Raw genomic sequence first — 21,180 nt, 5'->3', positions numbered from 1 at the left:
GACGCCGTCTTCTCTCCTGAGGCCAGGTAGAGTCCCGGGTGTCACGGAGTCACCTGCCCTGGCACTGGGCCGTGTCTCGTGTTGGCCGTCCTGAACCCGGGTGCTCCTGCCCCACCCCCGCGTCCTGTGGCGCCCGCGAGGAGGGTGCCGGCCCGCCAGGCGCTTCTGCACGGGGGCCGCGTTCCCGCCGCGTTCCCGCCGCGTTCCCGCCGCGTGTGGGGCCAGCGCCTGCCAGCTCCCGCCCTGTGGGCGCAGGCTGTTCTCAGGTGCGGGCGCCTCCTCTAGCCCGACGCGCACCTCTCTAGTGACGGCCGACTTCTCTCAGGAGCCGTCTGCTCGGCTCTTTCACCCACTTCTTTCCTGGGGCCTTCGCGGCTCTCTTCTGGCACCGTTTCCTTCATAAAGACCCGCTGCCCGTCTCCTGCCAGCTGTGCGCGGTGTAAATATCTTCTCCCAGCTAACTGCTTGGCTGCGTTCTATCGTTGTGGAAGCCGCTTTCACTGTGTAGAAGCTTTTATTTTTATTTTATTTGTAATGCTTTTATTTATTTATTGTTAGATAGAGACAGACAGAAATTGAGAGAGGAGGGGGAGGTAGAGAGGGAGAGAGACAGAGAGACACCTGCAGCCCCGCTTCACCACTCGCAAAGCTTTCCCCCTGCAGGTGGGGACCGGGGGCTTGAACCTGGGTCCTTGCTCACCGTAATGTGAGCATTTAACCAGGTGCGCCACTGCCCCTTGTAGAAGCTTTTTAATCTGACATAGTCTTTTAAAAAAAAATTTTTTTTTAATTTTAAATTTTTTATTTTAAGAGGTCAGTTAAAAAATTTTTTTAAATTATCTTTATTTATTGGATAGAGACAGCCAGAAATCAAGAGGGTGATAGAGAGGGAGAGAGACAGAGACACCTGCAGCCCTGCTTCACCACTCACAAAGCTTTCTTCCTGCAGGTGGGGACCGGGGGCTTGAACCTGGGTCCTTGCACATTGTAATATGTGCACTCAACCAGGTGCACCACCGCCCATCAAGAGGTTAGTTTAAAAAATTTTTTTAAATATAAATTTACTTATTATTGGATAGAGACAGGTAAGTTGAAAAGGGCGGGGGAAATAGGTAGAGAGACAGAGAGACACCTGCAGCCCTGCTTCACATGAAGCTTTCCCCTTGCAGGTGGAGACCAGGGGCTTGGACCTGTGTCCTTGTGCTCTGTAATGTGTGCGCTTAACCAGGTGCACCACTGCCTGGACCCTGACATAGTCTTTTATATAAAAAATAATCAAGATGGGGCCGGGCGGTAGCGCACGTGGTGCAAAGCACAAGGACCGGCGTCAGGATCCCGGTTCGAGCCCCCGGCTCCCCACCTGCAGGGGAGTCGCTTCCCAGGCGGTGAAGTAGGTCTGCAGGTGTCTGTCTTTCTCTCCCCCTCTCTGTCTTCCCCTCCTCTCTCCATGTCTCTCTGTCCTATCCAACAATGACATCAATAATAACTACAACAATAAAACAACAAGGGCAACAAAATGGCAAAAAATGGCCTCCAGGAGCAGTGGATTTGTGGTGCAGGCACCGAGCCCAGCAATAACCCTGGAGGCAATAATAATAATAATAATAATAATAATAATAATAATAGTAATAATAATATAACAAACAGAAGTGACCAGTGGTGGTGCACCTGGTTGAGCGCATGTTCCAGTGCACAAGGACCCGAGTTCAAGCCCCCAGTTCCCACCTGCGGGAAAATTTCATGAGTGGTGAGGCAGGGCTGCAAGTGTCTCTCTGTCTCTCTCCCTCCCTATCTCCTCAATTTCTGTCTGTCTCTATCCAATAAATAAATAAAGATGATAAAAAATTTATTAAAAAAAACCAGTCAGCTGCAGTCTGACTTATGTGCCCGTCCCCACTCACCCTGGCTCCACTTGGTGGGGTTCTGTCTGTCCCAGGAGGGGACCCGTCAGTGGCCCTAGGCTCTGTCCCCACTGGCTGTGTTGGCACGCAATGGCATTGGAACGGGGTGCTTACACGTCGTCTGCAAGATGTGTATCCCGTAAACTTGGCTTTTTTGGGTAGAGGTGTGTTCTGGTCAGGATGCTCCCGGCTCCCACCACCCACCGCCCGCAGCGAGAGATGGCAGAGGGGGGCCAGAGCTGCAGCTGCAGCGGGCAGGGAGCCAGCGGCCCGTCTGGGAAGCCTGCCACCTGGGGCGGGGAACAAGGGCACAGCCAAGGGCCCACACACAGCTCCCACCAGATGGAGCAGCTGTTTCCCAGGCCTCCTGCAAACATCTGTCAGGAGCCTCTGGGTCAGGGCTGAGCCGCGGCCCCTGCTGGGAAGCTGGTGACCTCGGCAGGTGACCAGAGGCTCGAGGCCCCTGGGTGGGGCAGGCTGGCCAGGGCCAGGCCCTGTGGGGAGAGGGGGCAGGGGCTGGGGAGAGCGGTTCTTGAACCCGCAGAGACCCGGGGAAGTGGAATGCAGGCCCCAGTGAGACAGGCCCCGCCAGACCCGGAAGAATCAGGATGAAGGGAACGGCCCATCCGCGGGCAGGACCCAGAGCCGGCTTTCACGTTCACCTGCCCCAGCTCACTGGTGTCCCGCAGGGAGGTGGCGCGTGGGGCGGGCCGGGCAGGGGCACCCCCACCATCCCCGTTCCAGAGGCCTGCAACGCCAAAGCACGTGACCTCGGCCTGGGGTGAGGCAGCCCTGCCCACCCTTCTCACACCTGGGCTGCCAGGTATAGGCTGTGGCTGCGGAGCTGACCACCTAAGCTGAGTGGAGTGGGGAGTGGGGGCCATAGCCCAGGGCACCCGGCCTGGAGGAGAAGGGGGGCGAGGCTGCCCCCTCTTCCCGGTGGCTCCCAGCTCAGCCCTGCAGCTTGGACCCAGGTAGGAGCCGGGGAGGGGGTCAGGAGCCAGGCCTGGGGGGCCGTTGAGGTCCCCCTACAGCCAGCGCCCCCCAAAAGGGCAGGGGCGGGTCACGGGGCTCGAGACGCAACTCTGGCTTGGTGTCTGTTAGTCACTTTGAGGAGTGCACAGACGGCCCCCCAGCTGGTCTGGGCGCTGGACGCTCCCCTCCCCCGTGGCCCCGTGATCCCGTGATCGGCAGCTCGTGGCCGCAGCTGAGCCAAATCACCTTCTCCGGGTCCTCCGAGTAGGGCCCCCGCCAGGCCCACCTGTGTGCTTGCAAACTCAGGCTTTCCTCTTCACAGCTGAGTAGTATTCCAGCCCACGCCCTTGCTGTGTTTGTGAGTCACCCAGCTCGCTCTCAGTGCTGGAATTAACGCCACAGTGAGCTGGAACGTGGGGTAGGTGCTCTTTTGGGTCATTTCCACAGTCTCAGGGCAAGTGCCCAGGAGCAGGCCGTGGAGTCTGCTTGGAGGAGCCTGTGTGCTGCCCCTACACCGCGTCTTCGTCTTCCAGGGGGCGGGCAGTGCTCACACAGGGCCCTGGGGCTGCTTGGGGACGCGCTGGCCGCAGCGTCTGAACACTTGCTCTGTGCGGCGGCAGAGAAGGCTCCACAGAGCCCCAGCACACTGCCCAGGGCACGAGCACCTGTGAGCTGACGGCGTCCTGGGTCCAGAGAGGCAGCCGGTGGGTGTGTGAGTACCATTTCCCGGAGGCGGCGCTGCGGCTATGAGCCGCGCGGGTGGGGGCCTGCTGCCTCTGCCCTCGGCCCTGGGCGTGGGGCCCCTGGACACATGGTTTGGCCACCCCTGCCCCGCTCTCTGACCCCGGCTCAGCTCCCCACCAGCACGGGGAGTGTGGTCGGTCTCTGGGGCCGAGGGCCTGGCCCCGCATCAGAGCACAGGACTTGCAGCTTCCACCCCTCTGGCCTGCGCAGGTGGGCTTCTGAGTCAGGCGGCCCTGGTCCCCTCTCCGCCTCACAGATGGGTAAGAATCAAGTGGGCAGATGCCCAGAGCCTGTACCCCCTCGGAGATACAGGGGAGAGGAGAGACTTGGAGGGAGACACACCAGAGCCCTGCCCAGCCTTGGCTGACGGTGGTGCTGGGGACTGAACCTGGGCCCTTAGAGCCTCAGGCAGGAGAGGCTTTTGCAGAACCACTGTGCTGTCTCCCCAGCCCACATGGTTTTTATCTGTAATGATATGACCTTCTAAAATATTCCACGAGATCATCCTGTGTGTGAGAAAGACAGAGACCAGAGGTCCCCTCGTGTACTTGAACCGGGAGCCTCAGACTCGCCAGTCCTGCACTCTGGTGGCCTCAAGGTGCTTCCCTGGCCACTGGGGCAACATGACCTTTGATGCTGGTTATGTCGTCTCTGCGGTGACTCTGTCAAAAAACAAACAAAAGCTGGGTCCAGCTGAGGGAGAGTGGCCCTGGTCCCGTCCCCGGCACTTCATCTGCTCCTGAGACAAGTCTGAGATGTTGAAAGGCCCGGGAGGCGGCTCAACTCTGCACACGTGAGGCCTGAGGTTTGAGGTTCGAGCCCTGGCAGGCACCACACGGGAGCAACAGAACAAATCAGCTGGCACTGTGAGGGGGGTGGGCAGAGCCCTGGCACCTTCCCAGAAGTCCTGTTGGGCACGGGCGCTGTTGCCCCGGGACAGTGGGCGAGGCCTCGCCTTTCACCCATGGCTCACTCACTCAGCCCTGAGGCTCCCGGCGGCCCCACCCAGGAAGCCCCAGCAGGGAGAGGCGCCTGGCTTGCTCAGAGAGGCTGCGGGTGTGAGCTGAGGGCAGTGGGGCCTGAGGACGCTCCCTGGCGTCAGGCTCTGGTCTTTGTCAGGTGGCTCCTGCTTCTGCCTTTAGACCAGCAAGAATGGGAGGGGCTTCTGGGGGGCACAGGTGGATCTGGGGGGCCTCAGAGGGCAGAGGGGGCTTGGGGGAACAGGGGCTTCTGGGGGCCTATGAGGGGTCACTGGGGGCCTCTGAGAGGGCACAGGAGGCTTGGGGGCCTCTGGGGGCACAAGGGGCTCTGGGGGGCCTCTGGGGGCACGGAGGGCTGTGGGCTGGGCCTGGGGCTCAGCATTCAGGGCTGCTGCTGGTTGTGATCATGCCAGAGGAGGTGAAGGGGCAGGGAGGAGGGGACTGCTCGGCGGCCCAGAGCCATCCCAGAGGGGGCAGGAAGGAGCCTGGCATTGTCCCCGCTGACCTGCTCTTTCTGGGCCCCAGATAGCATTGAGGAAGCCCACCCAGGCCAAGGCTGGAGCCAGCACCCTGCCCCACCCCGGTCAGGCGTGGCCTCTGCAGCTGTGTGGGGAGAGCTAATCCCTTGGCCTGGGAGTGGCGCCCTTTCCGCTCCAGTGATAACGGCTTTTATTCCGAGCCGTCGCCCGCGTCACCTCTGAGGGCATCTCTGTCCGCCTGCTGGGACAGGCGGGTGGATGCAAGAGCTCAGCCCTACCTGTCCTGGTAAGCAGCGCCCCACACTGGGCTGATCCAGTGGGGAAGGGGCCGCCGGGCACCGTGTGTCCTGACAGCGCCACCCATGGGGCAGGCGGACGGAGTGAGCCACCAGCCTGCACGGGCTCAGCACTGCCCAGCGGCCGGACGCCATGCAGGCAGCCCCCAGGCCACACACCCCCATCTCCAGGTTGCTGTGCGGTGGATGAGTGGGGGTTGGGCCAGATGGCCAAGCTGACGGGGACTCACAACCTACGGGAGGGTGGGGGGTGGCCAGAGACCCCTCTTGTTCTGCCCGTGGGTCCTCTGTGTCCCCATCTCCAGAACCGGGCTGCCCCCAAGGTCGGGGGACAGGCTGTTCACGGCCGGTTGGGTAGCTCGTAACTATTAGCATTTTTAAAAACGTCCAGGGCATCTGAGGCTAGTCCCTTTGTCGCAGTGTAAAATCAAGCTGCATTATAAACACTAAATTTAAAAAGGTGAATGAAATACACGCCCCACTCGGGGATTCTCTTTCAAGGTGCGAGAGACAGAGCTGGACAGTGTCACTGTGGCCCATGCCGTCCCGGGGACCGGGCCCAGTTTCACACGCCGGAACTCTGAGCCCTACCCTCGGCACCAGCCCAGGCTTCAAACCCGCATTGTTACTATCCGTGGATCCGACCCAACTTCATTTTTGCTACACATTTTCAGAACAAGTGAAGACGGGAAGAGATGGGAAACCCCTGTCGTCTTTCTGTGGTGGGTGGTGAACACGTGATTCCCAGAGGAAGCCCCAGCAGCTCGCGGTCCACGACGTGCCGCGGTCACACCCAGTAAAGGGCCAGGTCCTCGTGCCGACCCCAAGAGCACGCTGCGGGATCCTGCCCTCTGCACTTCCTGCTGGCGACCCTTGCAGGTCGGGCTGGGAAGACTGCTGAGGGGCCCCACAGCAGAGCCCCAGACCAGGGCCCCGGGGTCCCAAACCATGACTCTTGCCCCATGGTCTCCTCGAGAGATGCAGGTTGCTGGGCCACTTGGGCCTTTCCCACGGCTCAGCCTCTGAGTCACCCTCAGCCAGACCCGCCTGTCCCAGCAGGTGGACAGAGACGCCCTCAGAGGTGACACGGGCGACTGCTCGGAATGACAGGCACGATGCCAGGCACGATGCCATTATCACTGGAGCGGGAAGGGCGCCATTCCAGGCCGAGGGATCAGCGCTCTCTCCCCGGGGCGGTGGGCGGCCCTGCCCGGGATGATGGGGGGGGCCAGTCCGGGTGAGCGGGACCTGGCCCCGAGTGTCTCTGGGTGCAGAGGCGCTGGCCTGTGAGGCTTGGGCTGCTCTGAAGTGGCATCGCAGGAATGAGTCTGGCTGGTTGAACACCACTCATTTCTAATTTTTATCTGAACTGCAGCAAGTGGGAGGTGTGATTTCAAGAATCATCTTTTAAAAACTCAGTAGCCAGTTCCAAAAATGTTAGCTGCGTTTCTTTTTGTTCCTTGTGGTGAGAACTCTGAAGTGAGTTGCTTTCAGCGTTTCTGACAAGACTTGCTCATCAGAGAGAGAAGCAGAGCACCACTGGCACCTGCAGAGCGCGGGGTGGGTGGCCGTGGCTTCCCACGGGGGTGTCTGGTGATCCGCGCCCGCATGACGCCCCCACTCCCAGCTGCGACTTTTCTTTCTCTCTGGTGGAGGGCGAGAGACAGAAAGGTCGAGGAGAAGAGACGGGGGGGGGGGGGCACCTGCAGCTCTGCTCCGCCACTTGTGGTGCGTAACCCTCGCAGATGGCCACCGGGGACTTGAACCTGGGTCCTCAACACGCCAACACATCCTCTTGGGCGAGGACCCCACCGGTCCCCTCGTGCTCTTAAGTCACTAGCTCTGCCCCTCCCCTCCCGGCCACGCGTTGGGGTACTCAGGGCGGTGCGTGTTCTTGGCCCCAGGAGCCGTGCCGTCCACCGCACCCCAGCGGCCCTGCGCCTGACTCAGCCGCCATCTCCCCGCCCCGCCTCCCGCAGCGCCCCTTCTGCCCCGCCTCCTGCTGTTTTCCTCGGTGTAATGGTCTCTCTGCCTGACCACACTCAGCCCCGGGCCTGCAGGTCCAGCCGGGCGCGTCTGAGGGCGCTTTCTCTCTGCCGTGGATGAGCCGTCCCCTGTGGCGGGCAGTGGTCCGAGGACTCGCGTAGTTTTGAGTTTCCTCTTTGGCTAGGGGACCCGCTGGGCTGTGTCGTCGTCGTTCAGGTCCTCGTTCCTTGGGGACTGTTTTCCAGGGAGGCTGTGCCCAGGGGGCCACCCTCGCGCCCCCACCCGCGGCCTTACGGGCCGGTCCTGGACGTAGCCTCACGGAAGCGCGGCCTGGGGTGCAGAGCCTTCTCGGATCCAGTGGCATCTTTGGGGCCCTTCAGAGTGGCCCATCCTGATTCAGCCTGTTTCTGTTTGCTGCTGAGCTGGCTGCATGAGCTCTTTCTGTATTTTGGATATGGACTCCTTCTGGGACATGTGATTGGAGAGTCTCTTCCCCCCACACGTTACCTTCTCAGTGAGGAAGCTTTCAGTGATCAAGGAGTCGATTTTTCACACACAAGTCTAGGAAGATAAACTGAGAACATCACGTCCGGGAGGGCTTGTGCTGACGGTCCTGTAGACACGCTCTGCGCCTCACGGGTGGTGGGTGGTCGGTTTCTGAAGCGCGCGCACGGGGGCTGTGCCCTCGAGTTTCCGGCTCTGCTTTTGTTTCTGTGTCTCTCGGCTGTCGGTTGAGAAGCACATCTCGGTACCAGGTTGCTGGAACAGTGGGGGCAGAGGACGGAGTCTGGCGGGTGCATCTGTGTATTTGCGTTTGTAGATACTGGGGCCAAACTTTCCTGTCTTCTTTTCCTGCTGGGACCTCAGGCCTGTGTGAGGGTCGCTTGTCCCTCTGAAGCACAGACAGAAACAGAGAGGGAGGGGTGAGGTTGAAGGGGGAGAGGGACACCACCGTATGTCTCCACCACCCACTAATCTTCCCCTTTGCGTGACCCTCCCCTGCTCTGGGGGCTCGAACCCACGCTGTCGCCTGTGATAAGGTGTGCACTCTGCTGGGTGAGCTGTGTCACAGCCTCCGGACCCGGGTTTTGGCCTGCACAGCGGAGACCTCACTGCTGGGCTGGGCGGCAGACACTTGTCTGTGCTGATGGGCCCCCGCACCCCGCCACCCTGGCACCCACCCTTGGCTCTGAAGCCCGGCACGGACGGGGCCACATTCGCTGACTGGCGGCCACGCCGACCGCCTCCCTCTCACCACTGCAACCAAGGCCGTGGCCCTCGGAGCATTCTTCTTGGAGTTGGTCTGCCTGGCTTGTAGGGGCCTGGGCGCTGCTTGCTGGGCACCTGCTGGCAAGGGAGTGAGCGACAGCCCCCCTGGGCCAGCTGCCCCACGCTCTCTGTGAGCCGGCCGGCCGCCCTGCCTGCACCTTCTCTCTCAGCCGCGCAGGGTGGTGGTGGTGGTGGTGGGCTGCCCTGTCGCAGCTGCTCTCTCGAGGGCCAGGTTACTGCTTTGTGCTCCTAGAAGCCCAAAAGCCCTGGCGTGTCAGATGGACGTTTGCCTCTGTGGCTTCTGGAGGTGACGCTCTCATTCCAAACCTTCCTATGGCTTCAAGCTTCCTGGTTTTTTGTTTATACCCTTCTTCTTCTTCTTCTTCTTCTTCCTCTTCTTCCTCTTCCTCTTCCTCTTCTTCCTCTTCTTCTTCTTCTTCTTCTTCTTCTTCCTCCTCCTCCTCCTCCTCCTCCTCCTCCTCCTCCTCCTCCTCCTCCTCTTCTTCTTCTTCTTCTTCTTTTTGTTTCCAGGGTTATTGCTGGGGCTCAGTGCCTGCACCATAAATCCACCGCTCCTGGAGGCCATTTTTTCCCTTTTATTGCCCTTGTTGTTGTAGCCTTGTTGTGGTTATTATTGTTGTTGTTGTTGGATAGGACAGAGAGAAATGGAGAGAGGAGGGGAAGACAGAGAGAGAAAGACAGACACCTGCAGACATGCTTCACCGCCTGTGAAGCGACTCCCCTGCAGGTGGGGAGCCAGGGGCTCGAACTGGAATCCTGACACTGGTCCTTTTGCTTTGCGCCACGTGCGCTTAACCGGCTATGCTACCGCCCGATCCCCGTTTCTACACTTCTGAGAAAATGCTGCCCGAGACGTGCTGCCAAGGAGCTGTGTGTGGGAGGGCGAACCCCTGCTCTGGGGACCCCGTGACCTGTCTATGGACACATGGCATCAGCAGACAGTGCTGCCTTCTGGTCAGCACCTACACCGAGGCACGTGCAGGCCCAAGCTGGGCAGGGGCTGGGGCAGGGGCCGGGGCAGGGGCAGGCCAGGGTCATCTCCATCCCCTCTCTGGCCTGAGTGTGGCAGGAAGGGCACCTAGTGTCGGGCATGCGACTGAGGCTGGGCTGCTGAGTGCCCGGCGCCCAGTAACTGTGTGTGGCTGGGGCTTCCCGCAGGTGACTGCTCCGCCAGCTGCCCCGTTTAGTCTAGAGCAGGGACAGGGAGAGGAGACAGACTCTGCAGATCCACTTCTCCATCCCTGGAGCTCCCCAGGCGCTGTCCATGGTGCTCTGTGTGGCACAGGAGCTCGAACACGGGACCTGGGCTCAGCATAAGGGGACTCTTTGGGGCAAGATGTGTAAATGGAACTGTCTCACTGGCCTCCCCAGCCATGTTCTCTCCCCCAGCCCCTGCCCCCAAGTTCTGACCTGTGACCTGTCCTCAGCTCTGACCTGTGACCTGTCCCCCAGTTTTGACCTGTCCCCCAGCTCTGGCCTGTGACTTGTCCTCAAGCACTGACCTGTCCCGCAGCTCTGACCTATGGCCTGTCCCCTAGCTCTGACCTATGGCCTGTCCCCCAGCTCTGACCTGTCCCCCAGCTCTGACCTGTGACCTGTCCCCCAGCTTGCACCTATGGCCTGTCCCCTAGCTCGGACCTGTGACCTGTCCCCCAGCTCTGACCTGTCCCCTAGCCCTGGCCATGTCCCCCGCCTGGCCTCCCCCAGTATTTGCCTGGCTGGCATTTGGGCCTTTCTTGGTTTCCTCCCAGAGGCTGTGTGTGTGGGTCCACTGGGTCAGGTGGGGTCTTACGTGTTCAGGCAGGGCGCTCACACCCCCGTCCCCCCAGCCCTGCTCTACGCCACCATCTTCGGGAACGTGACGACCATCTTCCAGCAGATGTACGCCAACACCAACCGCTACCACGAGATGCTCAATAGTGTGCGTGACTTCCTGAAGCTCTACCAGGTGCCCAAGGGGCTAAGCGAGCGCGTCATGGACTACATCGTGTCCACCTGGTCCATGTCCAGGGGCATCGACACCGAGAAGGTGGGCCTGGGGCCGCGAGCAGGGGCAAGGTGTCCTCAGGGTGCCGAGTGTCCCCAGTGTGAGGGCAGAGGGGCAGGTGCCCACGGGTCTCTGAGTGCCCCTCAGCACAAGGCTTGACATGGCCCCGACCAGGGGTGGGAGAAAGCCCTGACCGTGTCCTGATGTGAGACCAGCCCTGACCATGTCCTGATGTGAGGCCAGTCCTGACCGTGTCCTGATGTGAGGCCATGCCCTGCAGAGGGGGCCAGCCTTGGATGAGAGGCCAGTTCTGACCGTGTTCTGATGTGAGGCCAGTCCTGACCATGTCCTGATGTGAGGCCAGCCCTGACCATGTCCTGATGTGAGGCCAGCCCTGACCATGTCCTGATGTGACGCCAGTTCTGACCATGTCCTGATGTGAGGCCAGTCCTGACCGTGTTCTGATATGAGGCCAGCCCTGACCATGTCCTGATGTGAGGCCATCCCTGACCATGTCCTGATGTAAGGCCAGTCCTGACCATGTCCTTATGTGAGGCTAGCCCTGACCGTGTCCTGATGTGAGGCCAGTCCTGACCATGCCCTGCAGTGGGGGCCAGCCCTGACCGTGTCCTGATGTGAGGCCAGTCCTGACCGTGTCCTGATGTGAGGCCAGCCGTGACCATGTCCTGATGTGAGGCCAGCCCTGACTGTGTCCTGATGTGAGGCCAGCCCTGACCATGTCCAGATGTGAGGCCAGCCCTGACCATGTCCTGATGTGAGGCCAGTTCTGACCATGTCCTGATGTGAGGCCAACCCTGACCATGTCCTGATATGAGGCCAGTCCTGACCATGACCTGATATGAGGCCAGTCCTGACCATGTCCTGATATGAGGCCAGCCCTGACTGTGTCCTGATATGAGGCCAGCCCTGAGCGTGTCCTGATGTGAGGCCAGCCCTGACCGTGTCCTGATGTGAGGCCAGCCCTGACCATGTCCTGATGTGAGGCCAGTCCTGACCATGCCCGGCAGTGGGGGCCAGCCCTGACCATGTCCTGATGTGAGGCCAGTCCTGACCATGTCCTGATGTGAGGCCAGTTCTGACCATGTCCTGATGTGAGGCCAGCCCTGACCATGTCCTGATGTGAGGCCAGCCCTGACCATGTCCTGATGTGAGGCCAGCCCTGACCGTGTCCTGATGTGAGGCCAGCCCTGACCGTGTCCTGATGTGAGGCCAACCCTGACCGTGTCCTGATATGATGCCAGTCCTGACCATGACCTGCAGTGGGGGCCAGCCATGACCATGTTCTGATATGAGGCCAGTTCTGACCGTGTCCTGATGTGAGGCCAGCACTGACCATGTCCTGATGTGAGGCCAGTCCAGACCATGTCCTGATGTGAGGCCAGCCCTGACCATGTCCTGATGTGAGGCTAGCCCTGACCGTGTCCTGATGTGAGGCCAGCCCTGACCGTGTCCTGATGTGAGGCCAGCCCTGACCATGTCCTGATGTGAGGCCAGCCCTGACCATGTCCTGATGTGACGCCAGTTCTGACCGTGTCCTGATGTGAGGCCAGCCCTGACCATGTCCAGATGTGAGGTCAGCCTTGACTGTGTACTGATGTGAGGCCAGCCCTGACCATGTCCTGATATGAGGCCAGTCCTGACCATGTCCTGATGTGAGGCCATGCCCTGACTGTGTCCTGATATGAGGCCAGCCCTGACCGTGTCCTGATGTGAGGCCAGCCCTGACCGTGTCCTGATGTGAGGCCAGCCCTGACCATGTCCTGATATGAGGCCAGTCCTGACCATGTCCTGATGTGAGGCCAGCCCTGACTGTGTCCTGATATGAGGCCAGCCCTGAGCGTGTCCTGATGTGAGGCCAGCCCTGACCGTGTCCTGATGTGAGGCCAGCCCTGACCATGTCCTGATGTGAGGCCAGTCCTGAACATGCCCTGCAGTGGGGGCCAGTCCTGACCATGTCCTGATGTGAGGCCAGCCCTGACCATGTCCTGATGTGAGGCCAGCCCTGACCATGTCCTGATGTAAGGCCAGTCCTGACCATGTCCTTATGTGAGGCCAGCCCTGACCGTGTCCTGATGTGAGGCCAGTCCTGACCATGCCCTGCAGTGGGGGCCAGCCCTGACCGTGTCCTGATGTGAGGCCAGTCCTGACCGTGTCCTGATGTGAGGCCAGCCCTGACCATGTCCTGATGTGAGGCCAGCCCTGACTGTGTCCAGATGTGAGGCCAGCCCTGACCATGTCCAGATGTGAGGCCAGCCCTGACCATGTCCTGATGTGAGGCCAGTTCTGACCATGTCCTGATGTGAGACCAGCCCTGACCATGTCCTGATATGAGGCCAGTCCTGACCATGACCTGATATGAGGCCAGTCCTGAGCATGTCCTGATGTGAGGCCAGCCATGACCGTGTCCTGATGTGAGGCCAGCCCTGACCATGTCCTGATGTGAGGCCAGTCCTGACCATGCCCTGCAGTGGGGGCCAGCCCTGACCATGTCCTGATGTGAGGCCAGTCCTGACCATGTCCTGATGTGAGGCCAGTTCTGACCATGTCCTGATGTGAGGCCAGCCCTGACCATGTCCTGATATGAGGCCAGTCCTGACCATGACCTGATATGAGGCCAGTCCTGACCATGTCCTGATGTGAGGCCAGCCCTGACCATGTCCTGATGTGAGGCCAGCCCTGACCGTGTCCTGATGTGAGGCCAGCCCTGACCGTGTCCTGATGTGAGGCCAGCCCTGACCGTGTCCTGATATGATGCCAGTCCTGACCATGACCTGCAGTGGGGGCCAGCCCTGACCATGTTCTGATATGAGGCCAGTTCTGACCGTGTCCTGATGTGAGGCCAGCCCTGACCATGTCCTGATGTGAGGCCAGTCCTGACCATGTCCTGATGTGAGGCCAGCCCTGACCATGTCCTGATGTGAGGCCAGCCCTGACCGTGTCCTGATGTGAGGCCAGCCCTGACCATGTCCTGATGTGAGGCCAGCCCTGACCATGTCCTGATGTGAGGCCAGCCCTGACCATGTCCTGATGTGAGGCCAGCCCTGACCATGTCCTGATGTGACGCCAGTTCTGACCGTGTCCTGATGTGAGGCCAGCCCTGACCGTGTCCAGATGTGAGGCCAGCCCTGACCGTGTCCTGATGTGAGGCCAGTCCTGACCGTGTCCTGATGTGAGGCCAGTTCTGACCATGTCCTGATGTGAGGCCAGCCCTGACCATGTCCTGATGTGAGGCCAGTCCTGACCATGTCCTGATGTGAGGCCATGCCCTGACCGTGTCCTGATATGAGGCCAGCCCTGACCGTGTCCTGATGTGAGGCCAGCCCTGACCGTGTCCTGATGTGAGGCCAGCCCTGACCGTGTCCTGATGTGAGGCCAGTCCTGACCATGTCCTGATGTGAGGCCAGCCCTGACCATGTCCTGATGTGAGGCCAGCCCTGACCGTGTCCTGATGTGAGGCCAGTCCTGACCATGTCCTGATGTGAGGCCAGCCCTGACCATGTCCTGATGTGAGGCCAGCCCTGACCATGTCCTGATGTGACGCCAGTTCTGACCATGTCCTGATGTGAGGCCAGCCCTGACCATGTTCTGATATGAGGCCAGTTCTGACCGTGTCCTTATGTGAGGCCAGCCCTGACCATGTCCTGATGTGAGGCCAGTCCTGACCATGTCCTGATGTGAGGCCAGCCCTGACCATGTCCTGATGTGAGGCTAGCCCTGACCGTGTCCTGATGTGAGGCCAGCCCTGACCATGTCCTGATGTGAGGCCAGCCCTGACCATGTCCTGATGTGAGGCCAGCCCTGACCATGTCCTGATGTGAGGCCAGCCCTGACCATGTCCTGATGTGACGCCAGTTCTGACCGTGTCCTGATGTGAGGCCAGCCCTGACCGTGTCCAGATGTGAGGCCAGCCCTGACCATGTCCTGATGTGAGGCCAGTCCTGACCGTGTCCTGATGTGAGGCCAGTTCTGACCATGTCCTGATGTGAGGCCAGCCCTGACCATGTCCTGATATGAGGCCAGTCCTGACCATGTCCGGATGTGAGGCCATGCCCTGACCGTGTCCTGATATGAGGCCAGCCCTGACCGTGTCCTGATGTGAGGCCAGCCCTGACCGTGTCCTGATGTGAGGCCAGCCCTGACCGTGTCCTGATATGAGGCCAGTCCTGACCATGTCCTGATGTGAGGCCAGCCCTGACCGTGTCCTGATGTGAGGCCAGCCCTGACCGTGTCCTGATGTGAGGCCAGCCCTGACCGTGTCCTGATGTGAGGCCAGCCCTGACCATGTCCTGATGTGAGGCCAGTCCTGACCATGCCCTGCAGTGGGGGCCAGCCCTGACCATGTCCTGATGTGAGGCCAGCCCTGACCATGTCCTGATGTGAGGCCTGCCCTGACCCTGTCCTGATGTGAGGCCAGCCCTGACCATGTCCTGATGTGACGCCAGTCCTGACCATGTCCTGATGTGAGGCCAGTCCTGACCGTGTCCTGATTTGAGGCCAGCCCTGACCGTGTCCAGATGTGAGGCCAGCCCTGACTGTGTCCTGATGTGAGGCCAGTCCTGACCGTGTCCTGATGTGAGGCCAGTTCTGACCATGTCCTGATGTGAGGCCAGCCCTGACCATGTCCTGATATGAGGCCAGTCCTGACCATGACCTGATATGAGGCCAGTCCTGACCATGTCCTGATGTGAGGCCAGCCCTGACCGTGTCCTGATATGAGGCCAGCCCTGACCGTGTCCTGATGTGAGGCCAGCCCTGACCGTGTCCTGATGTGAGGCCAGCCCTGACCATGCCCTGCAGTGGGGGCCAGCCCTGACCATGTCCTGATGTGAGGCCAGTCCTGACCATGTCCTGATGTGAGGCCAGTTCTGACCATGTCCTGATGTGAGGCCAGCCCTGACCATGTTCAGATGTGAGGCCAGCCCTGACCGTGTCCTGATGTGAGGCCAGCCCTGACCGTGTCCTGATGTGAGGCCAGCCCTGACCGTGTCCTGATATGATGCCAGTCCTGACCATGACCTGCAGTGGGGGCCAGCCCTGACCATGTTCTGATATGAGGCCAGTTCTGACCGTGTCCTGATGTGAGGCCAGCCCTGACCATGTCCTGATGTGAGGCCAGTCCTGACTATGTTCTGATATTTGGCCAGTCCTGACCACGTCCTGATGTGAGGCCAGTCCTGACCGCATCCCCTCCACAGGTGCTTCAGATCTGCCCTAAGGACATGCGTGCTGACATCTGTGTGCATCTGAACCGCAAGGTGTTCAAGGAGCACCCGGCCTTCCGGCTGGCCAGTGACGGCTGCCTGCGGGCCCTGGCCATGGAGTTCCAGACGGTGCACTGCGCGCCCGGCGACCTCATCTGCCACGCGGGCGAGAGTGTGGACAGCCTCTGCTTCGTGGTCGCGGGCTCACTGGAGGCCATCCAGGATGACGAGGTGGTGGCCATCCTCGGTGCGTGCCGCCCTGGCCGCCTCCAGTCCCTGAGGAGGGTGCCCTGGGGGTTGACATGGGCAGGTGGTGAGGGCCCTGCCTTCTCTGGGGTCCAGGGAGGCCCCTGGGCAGTGAACTGGGCTGGGCATGGGGGTGGGGGTGAGGCCTCGGGGGGTGCCCACTGACCTCTCCCGGCTGGCTCCCCACAGGGAAGGGCGACGTGTTTGGAGACGTATTCTGGAAGGAGGCCACTCTGGCTCAGTCGTGCGCCAACGTCAGGGCCCTGACCTACTGTGATCTGCACGTGATCAAGCGTGACGGCCTGCAGAAGGTGCTGGAGTTCTACACGGCCTTCTCCCACTCCTTCTCCCGGAACCTCACGCTCACCTACAACCTCAGGAAGAGGGTGAGATGCGCAGGGCCTGACCTATGGCCCAGTGCCCCAGGGTTGGGGAGGGGGCTGCTCTGTGTGCCCAGTGTCCCCAGGTCTGGGAGGCCCTGCTTTGTGTCTCAATGTCCCCAGGGTTGGGGGGGGGCCTGCTCTGTGTGTCTGTGTCCCCAAGTCTGGGAGGCCCTGTCCTGTGCCCCAGTGTCCCCAAATGGGGGAGGCCCTGCCCTGTGCCCCAGTGTCCCCAAATGGGGGAGGCCCTGCCCTGTGCCTCAGTGTCCCCAGTTAGGGGAGGCTCTGCCCTGTGTCTGTCCTCAGCCAGTGCTGCCTCCCTGGGTGCAGTGCCCGCCCCCAGGCCATTCTTGCCCGCCAGGCTGCCCCCACGCACCCCCAGTGCTCTGAGCTGAGGCCTCCTGGGCTCTGGGCTCTCACCTGGAAGGGGCCATCACTCTCAGACCAGTTCTTCTCTGTACATTTCAGACAGAGACAGACAGAGACAGAGAAGAGAGAGGAAACGAGAGACAGAGAGATAAGTGGCACCACTCCGCCATGCACTGTCTCAGGCACCTTCTACGGTGCTCTCACGGGGTGCCGGGGCTCGAACCCAGGTCCTCACACATGGCAAGTCTCGCTCTGCAGGGGGAGCCGTGTCCCATCCCCAGAGCTGAGTCCCAGGAGACGTGTCTCCCAGAGAGGGGCAGGTATCCGGGTGTCTGGCAGGTGGGCTGAGGGGAGTGCAGAGAGAGGAAAGGCCTTCGAACCAGGACCCCACCTGTCACAGTCCCCCACAGTCCTGCCGTCTAAAGTCCTGTGAGGTGTGTGGGCTGTGTCCTCCCCCAGAAACCGGAGACCAGGCCCTGGTGTCTCACACCCCCCACCCTGTACGAGGAGCAGGCTGTGCCCCCCACTTGGGGGATCCCCTCCAGCCCCCCACACACACACACATCTCTGCAGCTGGAACCTATAGTCCGGCCCCTGGACCCTAAAGCCTGTTTGGAGTTGTTTTCGTGAAACTGTTGATGTGGCCGGCTCTCAGTGTCTCAGAGTTCAAGGCCAGCAGCTGTGGGGGTGCTGGGACCTGGGGGGCTCTGCATGGCCTGGGGGGCTGGGACCTGGGGGGCTCAGCATGAGTCTGGGGCATGCTGGGACCTGGGGGGCTTGGCATGGTGTAGGGTGCTGGTGCTGGGGCCGGGGGGCTCAGAATGGGTCTGGGGGTGCTGGGTGACAGAGCCTGGTGTTGGTAGCTGGACCCCGGTCCCTGGTGCTCAGAGCTCCACTGCTGAGCCGTTGGCCATGTGACCTGACTCATATGTGACTACTGTGCAGGGGCCAGCGGGCTTTATTCTGCGGATCATGCTGAGCTGGGGAGAGCCCTGGGCAGGGCGTTGGGGTGGGGGGCGTAGGAGAGCCCTGGGCAGGGCCCACTTGACTTTGTTCTCACCCTGCATCAGAGACTTTGTCAGACAGCGGAAGCCAGGTCCCCTTCATGCACTTGACTGTTTCGAGCGCCTAATTAAGTCCCAACAGGCAGAGGGGACCCTGACTCACTGCTCACCAGCTCCAAAAATAGCCCCACTGTCTGTTGTGGGCGTGGAGAGAAAGGTCCATTTTTCAAGGGGGGAGGTGTGGAGAGAAAGGTCCGTTTTTAAAGAGGGGAGGCGTGGAGAGAAAGTCCGTTTTTCAAGGGGGGGAGGTGTGGAGAGAAAGGTCCATTTTCAAAGAGGGGAGGCGTGGAGAGCTGTCTGCCCCTGACCAGAGAGCCCAGGGCCGGTGGGATCTCTGAATGCAGGTCACCTGGGCCTGGCTGTCCTCCGTCCATGCCTCCGACTGCACCCTTCTGGGGAGCTCTGCTGGTGTGTGGCGGCCCCCGCGGGGGCCCGTGTCCACCCTCCCGGCATGCGGTGGTCGCCGTCCAGGGCACTACCGCACGGCAGACTTCTCTGTGGTGAGGAGAGGCCCGGGGGCGAGCGGGCGGGCTCCTCAGGCCCTGACTCTGGCGGCAAGCATGGACGCAGGACGAGCCCCGGGTCCTGCCAGGGCAGGGTCAGGTGAGATGTGGCAGAAATTGGCACGCAGACCCGCTGGCCCGGGGCCTCATTCATGCTAGTGGTCATGACTCAGGGCGAGGAGGATGGGCTGGGGAGGCCCTGAGCTGGCGGGCCAGTGAGAAGGCCCATGGCAGATAGCTGGGGGCGGGTTGCTGCCTCCCAGTCAGAGGGGCTGCGCATGGAGGGACCATCACACCTTCTTCCATCCTGCCACATAGGCGCCCTGCTGCCCGGCTATCTGGTCTGAGGGGGCCCCATCTCGGGAGTGGAGCTGGTGGGGACAGCTGGGGACAGGCTCGTTGAGCTGCCGTTCCCCGTCAGGTCCCTGTGATGGTGTCACATGTGCAGAGCAAGATGGAGTCTTTCCTGCTCACTCCCTCACCACCACCACCACAGGGGCCAGGGCTGCAGGGAGGACAGGCTGGGGTGGGGGTGAGGGACCCTCCTCACCATCAAACACTTTGGCATCCAGGCCAAAAGAAGACCACACAGCCACGTGGGAGGCCCGGGAACAGGTCCTAGTCACAGCTGAGTGTGGGCACCCCAGGATGCTGGTTCAGAGGAGGTGCAGCCACGAGCCAGAAGGGCAGGGCAGTGACGGGGACAGCAGGGGGCCAGGGGAGGTTCTGAACCCAGGGCTCATGCGGGAGAGCTGCCTCCCTGCATCTTGATTCTGGATCTTATTTGGGAGACAGACTCCTGCAACTCTGCTTCAGTGCTCACAGAGCTTCTCCACTGCAGGTGGACTGGGGGCTCGAACCCACTTCCTTATGCACCACCACCCAGTCCCTCTAGATCTGGAAACAGCACTGCTCTGGCCGAGCCCGGTCTCACCCGGCAAAGCTCGTGGCTCCCAGTCCCCAGCACCCAGAGGAGGGGGACGCTGGGCATGGAGCCCTGACCCCTGGGTGCTGGCCGAGGGCCCGCGGAACCCGGCGGGCAGCCACCCTGACCTGAGGGTGCTCGGGACTGGCCAGTCCCTGCAGGTGGCCAGAGGCCCAGGGCCACGTGTCCACAGAAGGGGTGGCGTCAGGGACGGGGGGACAGGCGGCCCCTCACCTCGGCCCTGTCCTGCAGCTCGTGTTCCGGAAGATCTGTGACGTGAAGCGGGAGGAGGAGGAGCGCAGGAAGCGCAAGAACGAGGCGCCACTCATCCTGCCGCCAGACCACCCGGTCCGCCGTCTCTTCCAGCGTTTCCGGCAGCAGAAGGAGGCGCGGCTGGCGGCCGAGCGGGGTGGCCGCGGGCCCGGGGAGCTGGATGTGGAGCGGGGCGTGCTGGCGGAGCCTGGGGGGACCGGCCGAGGTCCGGCCGTGGCAGGCGTGGTGACCGTGCGCGAGAGCCCCGCCACGCCCGTGGCCTTCGTGCCCGCCGCCACGGGAGGCGCCGACCATGCCCGGCTGCAGGCCCCGGGCGCCGACGGCCAGGGTCCCAAGGCGGCGGGGGCGGATGGCCGGCGCCGGGGCTGGGCCCGCTTCCGCGAGGCCGGCCGGCCCGAGGACTGGAGCGGCGTGGCCAAGGCCGAGTCCATGGAGACGCTGCCCGAGCGGACCCGGGCGGCCGGTGAGGCGCCGCTGCGCAAGACAGACTCGTGCGACAGCGGCATCACCAAGAGCGACCTGCGGCTGGACAGGGCAGGCGAGGATCGCAGCCCCGTGCGGCCGGAGGCGCGGGCGGCTTTCGGGCCCATCCCGGAGCAGGCGCTGCAGACCGCCGTGCTGGAGCTGCGCCTGGAGCTCAAGGAGGACCTGCAGGCGCTGGGCGCCCAGGTGGCGCGTCTGGAGCAGCAGCTGGGCCGGGTGCTGGGGCTGCTGGCCGCCCGCGGGCCCCCCGGTCCCCCCAGTCCCCTTGGCCCCCCCGGCTCCCTGGGCCAGGACTTCGGGGCCGGCTGAGGGCCGCCAACTGGGCCCCGTGGACACGCCCACCTTTCTCTTTTCTCTCCACCTCGTCTCTGAGCCCGGGGTGGGTGCGGTGGCCCGAGGGCTCTCTGTAAATACTTGCCCCCCCCCCCCACCGCCGTTCTCGGCCCCCTCAGTGCGGCCCCCAGGCCTGGGGTGTTGGCAGGAAGGGGGAACCGGTCTGGAAAATGTTTTGGGGTCCTGGGGACTCCCCCAGTGTGCACAAGGCAGGTCCCGCCAGAGCCCGAGCCTTGACGGCCTCTGTGAAAGTGAACCTGGTCTTGTGAGAGCCAGTGGCTGGGGGGGGACCCTGGGGGCAGATCTGCTGCCGCGCGGCCTGGGATCCCAGGCTCATGGCCTCTGCAAGAAGCTGGCAGTTTCCTCCTCTGAGCTTCCTCCATAGCCCCCCCCAGGGCAGCTGGTGTGGTGACTGAGGCCCACAGCACCTGCACCCCGGTCGGCCCCTGGGCCCAGAGGCAGTGATGCGCCCACGGCCGCTGAGCCTGACTCCCTGGCTTCTGAGCTTTGCTTGGAGCTGGGGCCCGACCTGCCTTTGCTGAGACATTGCTCTAAGACACTCATCCCCACCCCGAGTGTCGGGGGACAGTCCTTTCTATGGGGGGGGTGTTTAGGGGGGCAGCTGGCGGGAGCCTCCGTCCTTGATCCCTGGTCCTCCTGCCTGTAGGCCAGTGACCCCAGGGGGGTGGGCCCGGCCGCACTGGCCCCATTCTAGACAGTCGTACACATGGCCATGGGAGCTGG

General features: G+C 62.0%; 1 protein-coding gene across 2 annotated transcripts in view; it reads left to right on the top strand.

Moving 5' to 3' along the window:
• KCNH1 (potassium voltage-gated channel subfamily H member 1) overlaps window positions 1–20,717 on the top strand; it is a 65,632-nt gene extending 44,915 nt beyond the window's left edge. For both annotated transcript variants that reach the window (XM_060178378.1, XM_060178377.1), the window contains exons 8-11: window positions 10,481–10,680; window positions 15,855–16,107; window positions 16,296–16,492; window positions 19,600–20,717. In XM_060178378.1, the coding sequence (XP_060034361.1) occupies window positions 10,481–10,680; window positions 15,855–16,107; window positions 16,296–16,492; window positions 19,600–20,412 (1,463 nt within the window). In that variant the 3' untranslated portion in view covers window positions 20,413–20,717. The remainder of the gene's footprint in view (window positions 1–10,480; window positions 10,681–15,854; window positions 16,108–16,295; window positions 16,493–19,599) is intronic.
• Window positions 20,718–21,180: the final 463 nt, after the last annotated feature.

This window comes from Erinaceus europaeus, chromosome 19 (assembly GCF_950295315.1).
Source record: "Erinaceus europaeus chromosome 19, mEriEur2.1, whole genome shotgun sequence".
Lineage (NCBI taxonomy): Eukaryota > Metazoa > Chordata > Mammalia > Eulipotyphla > Erinaceidae > Erinaceus > Erinaceus europaeus.
The sequence above is the reverse complement of the archived record's forward strand: the minus strand, read 5'-3'. Positions and strand labels throughout refer to the sequence as shown.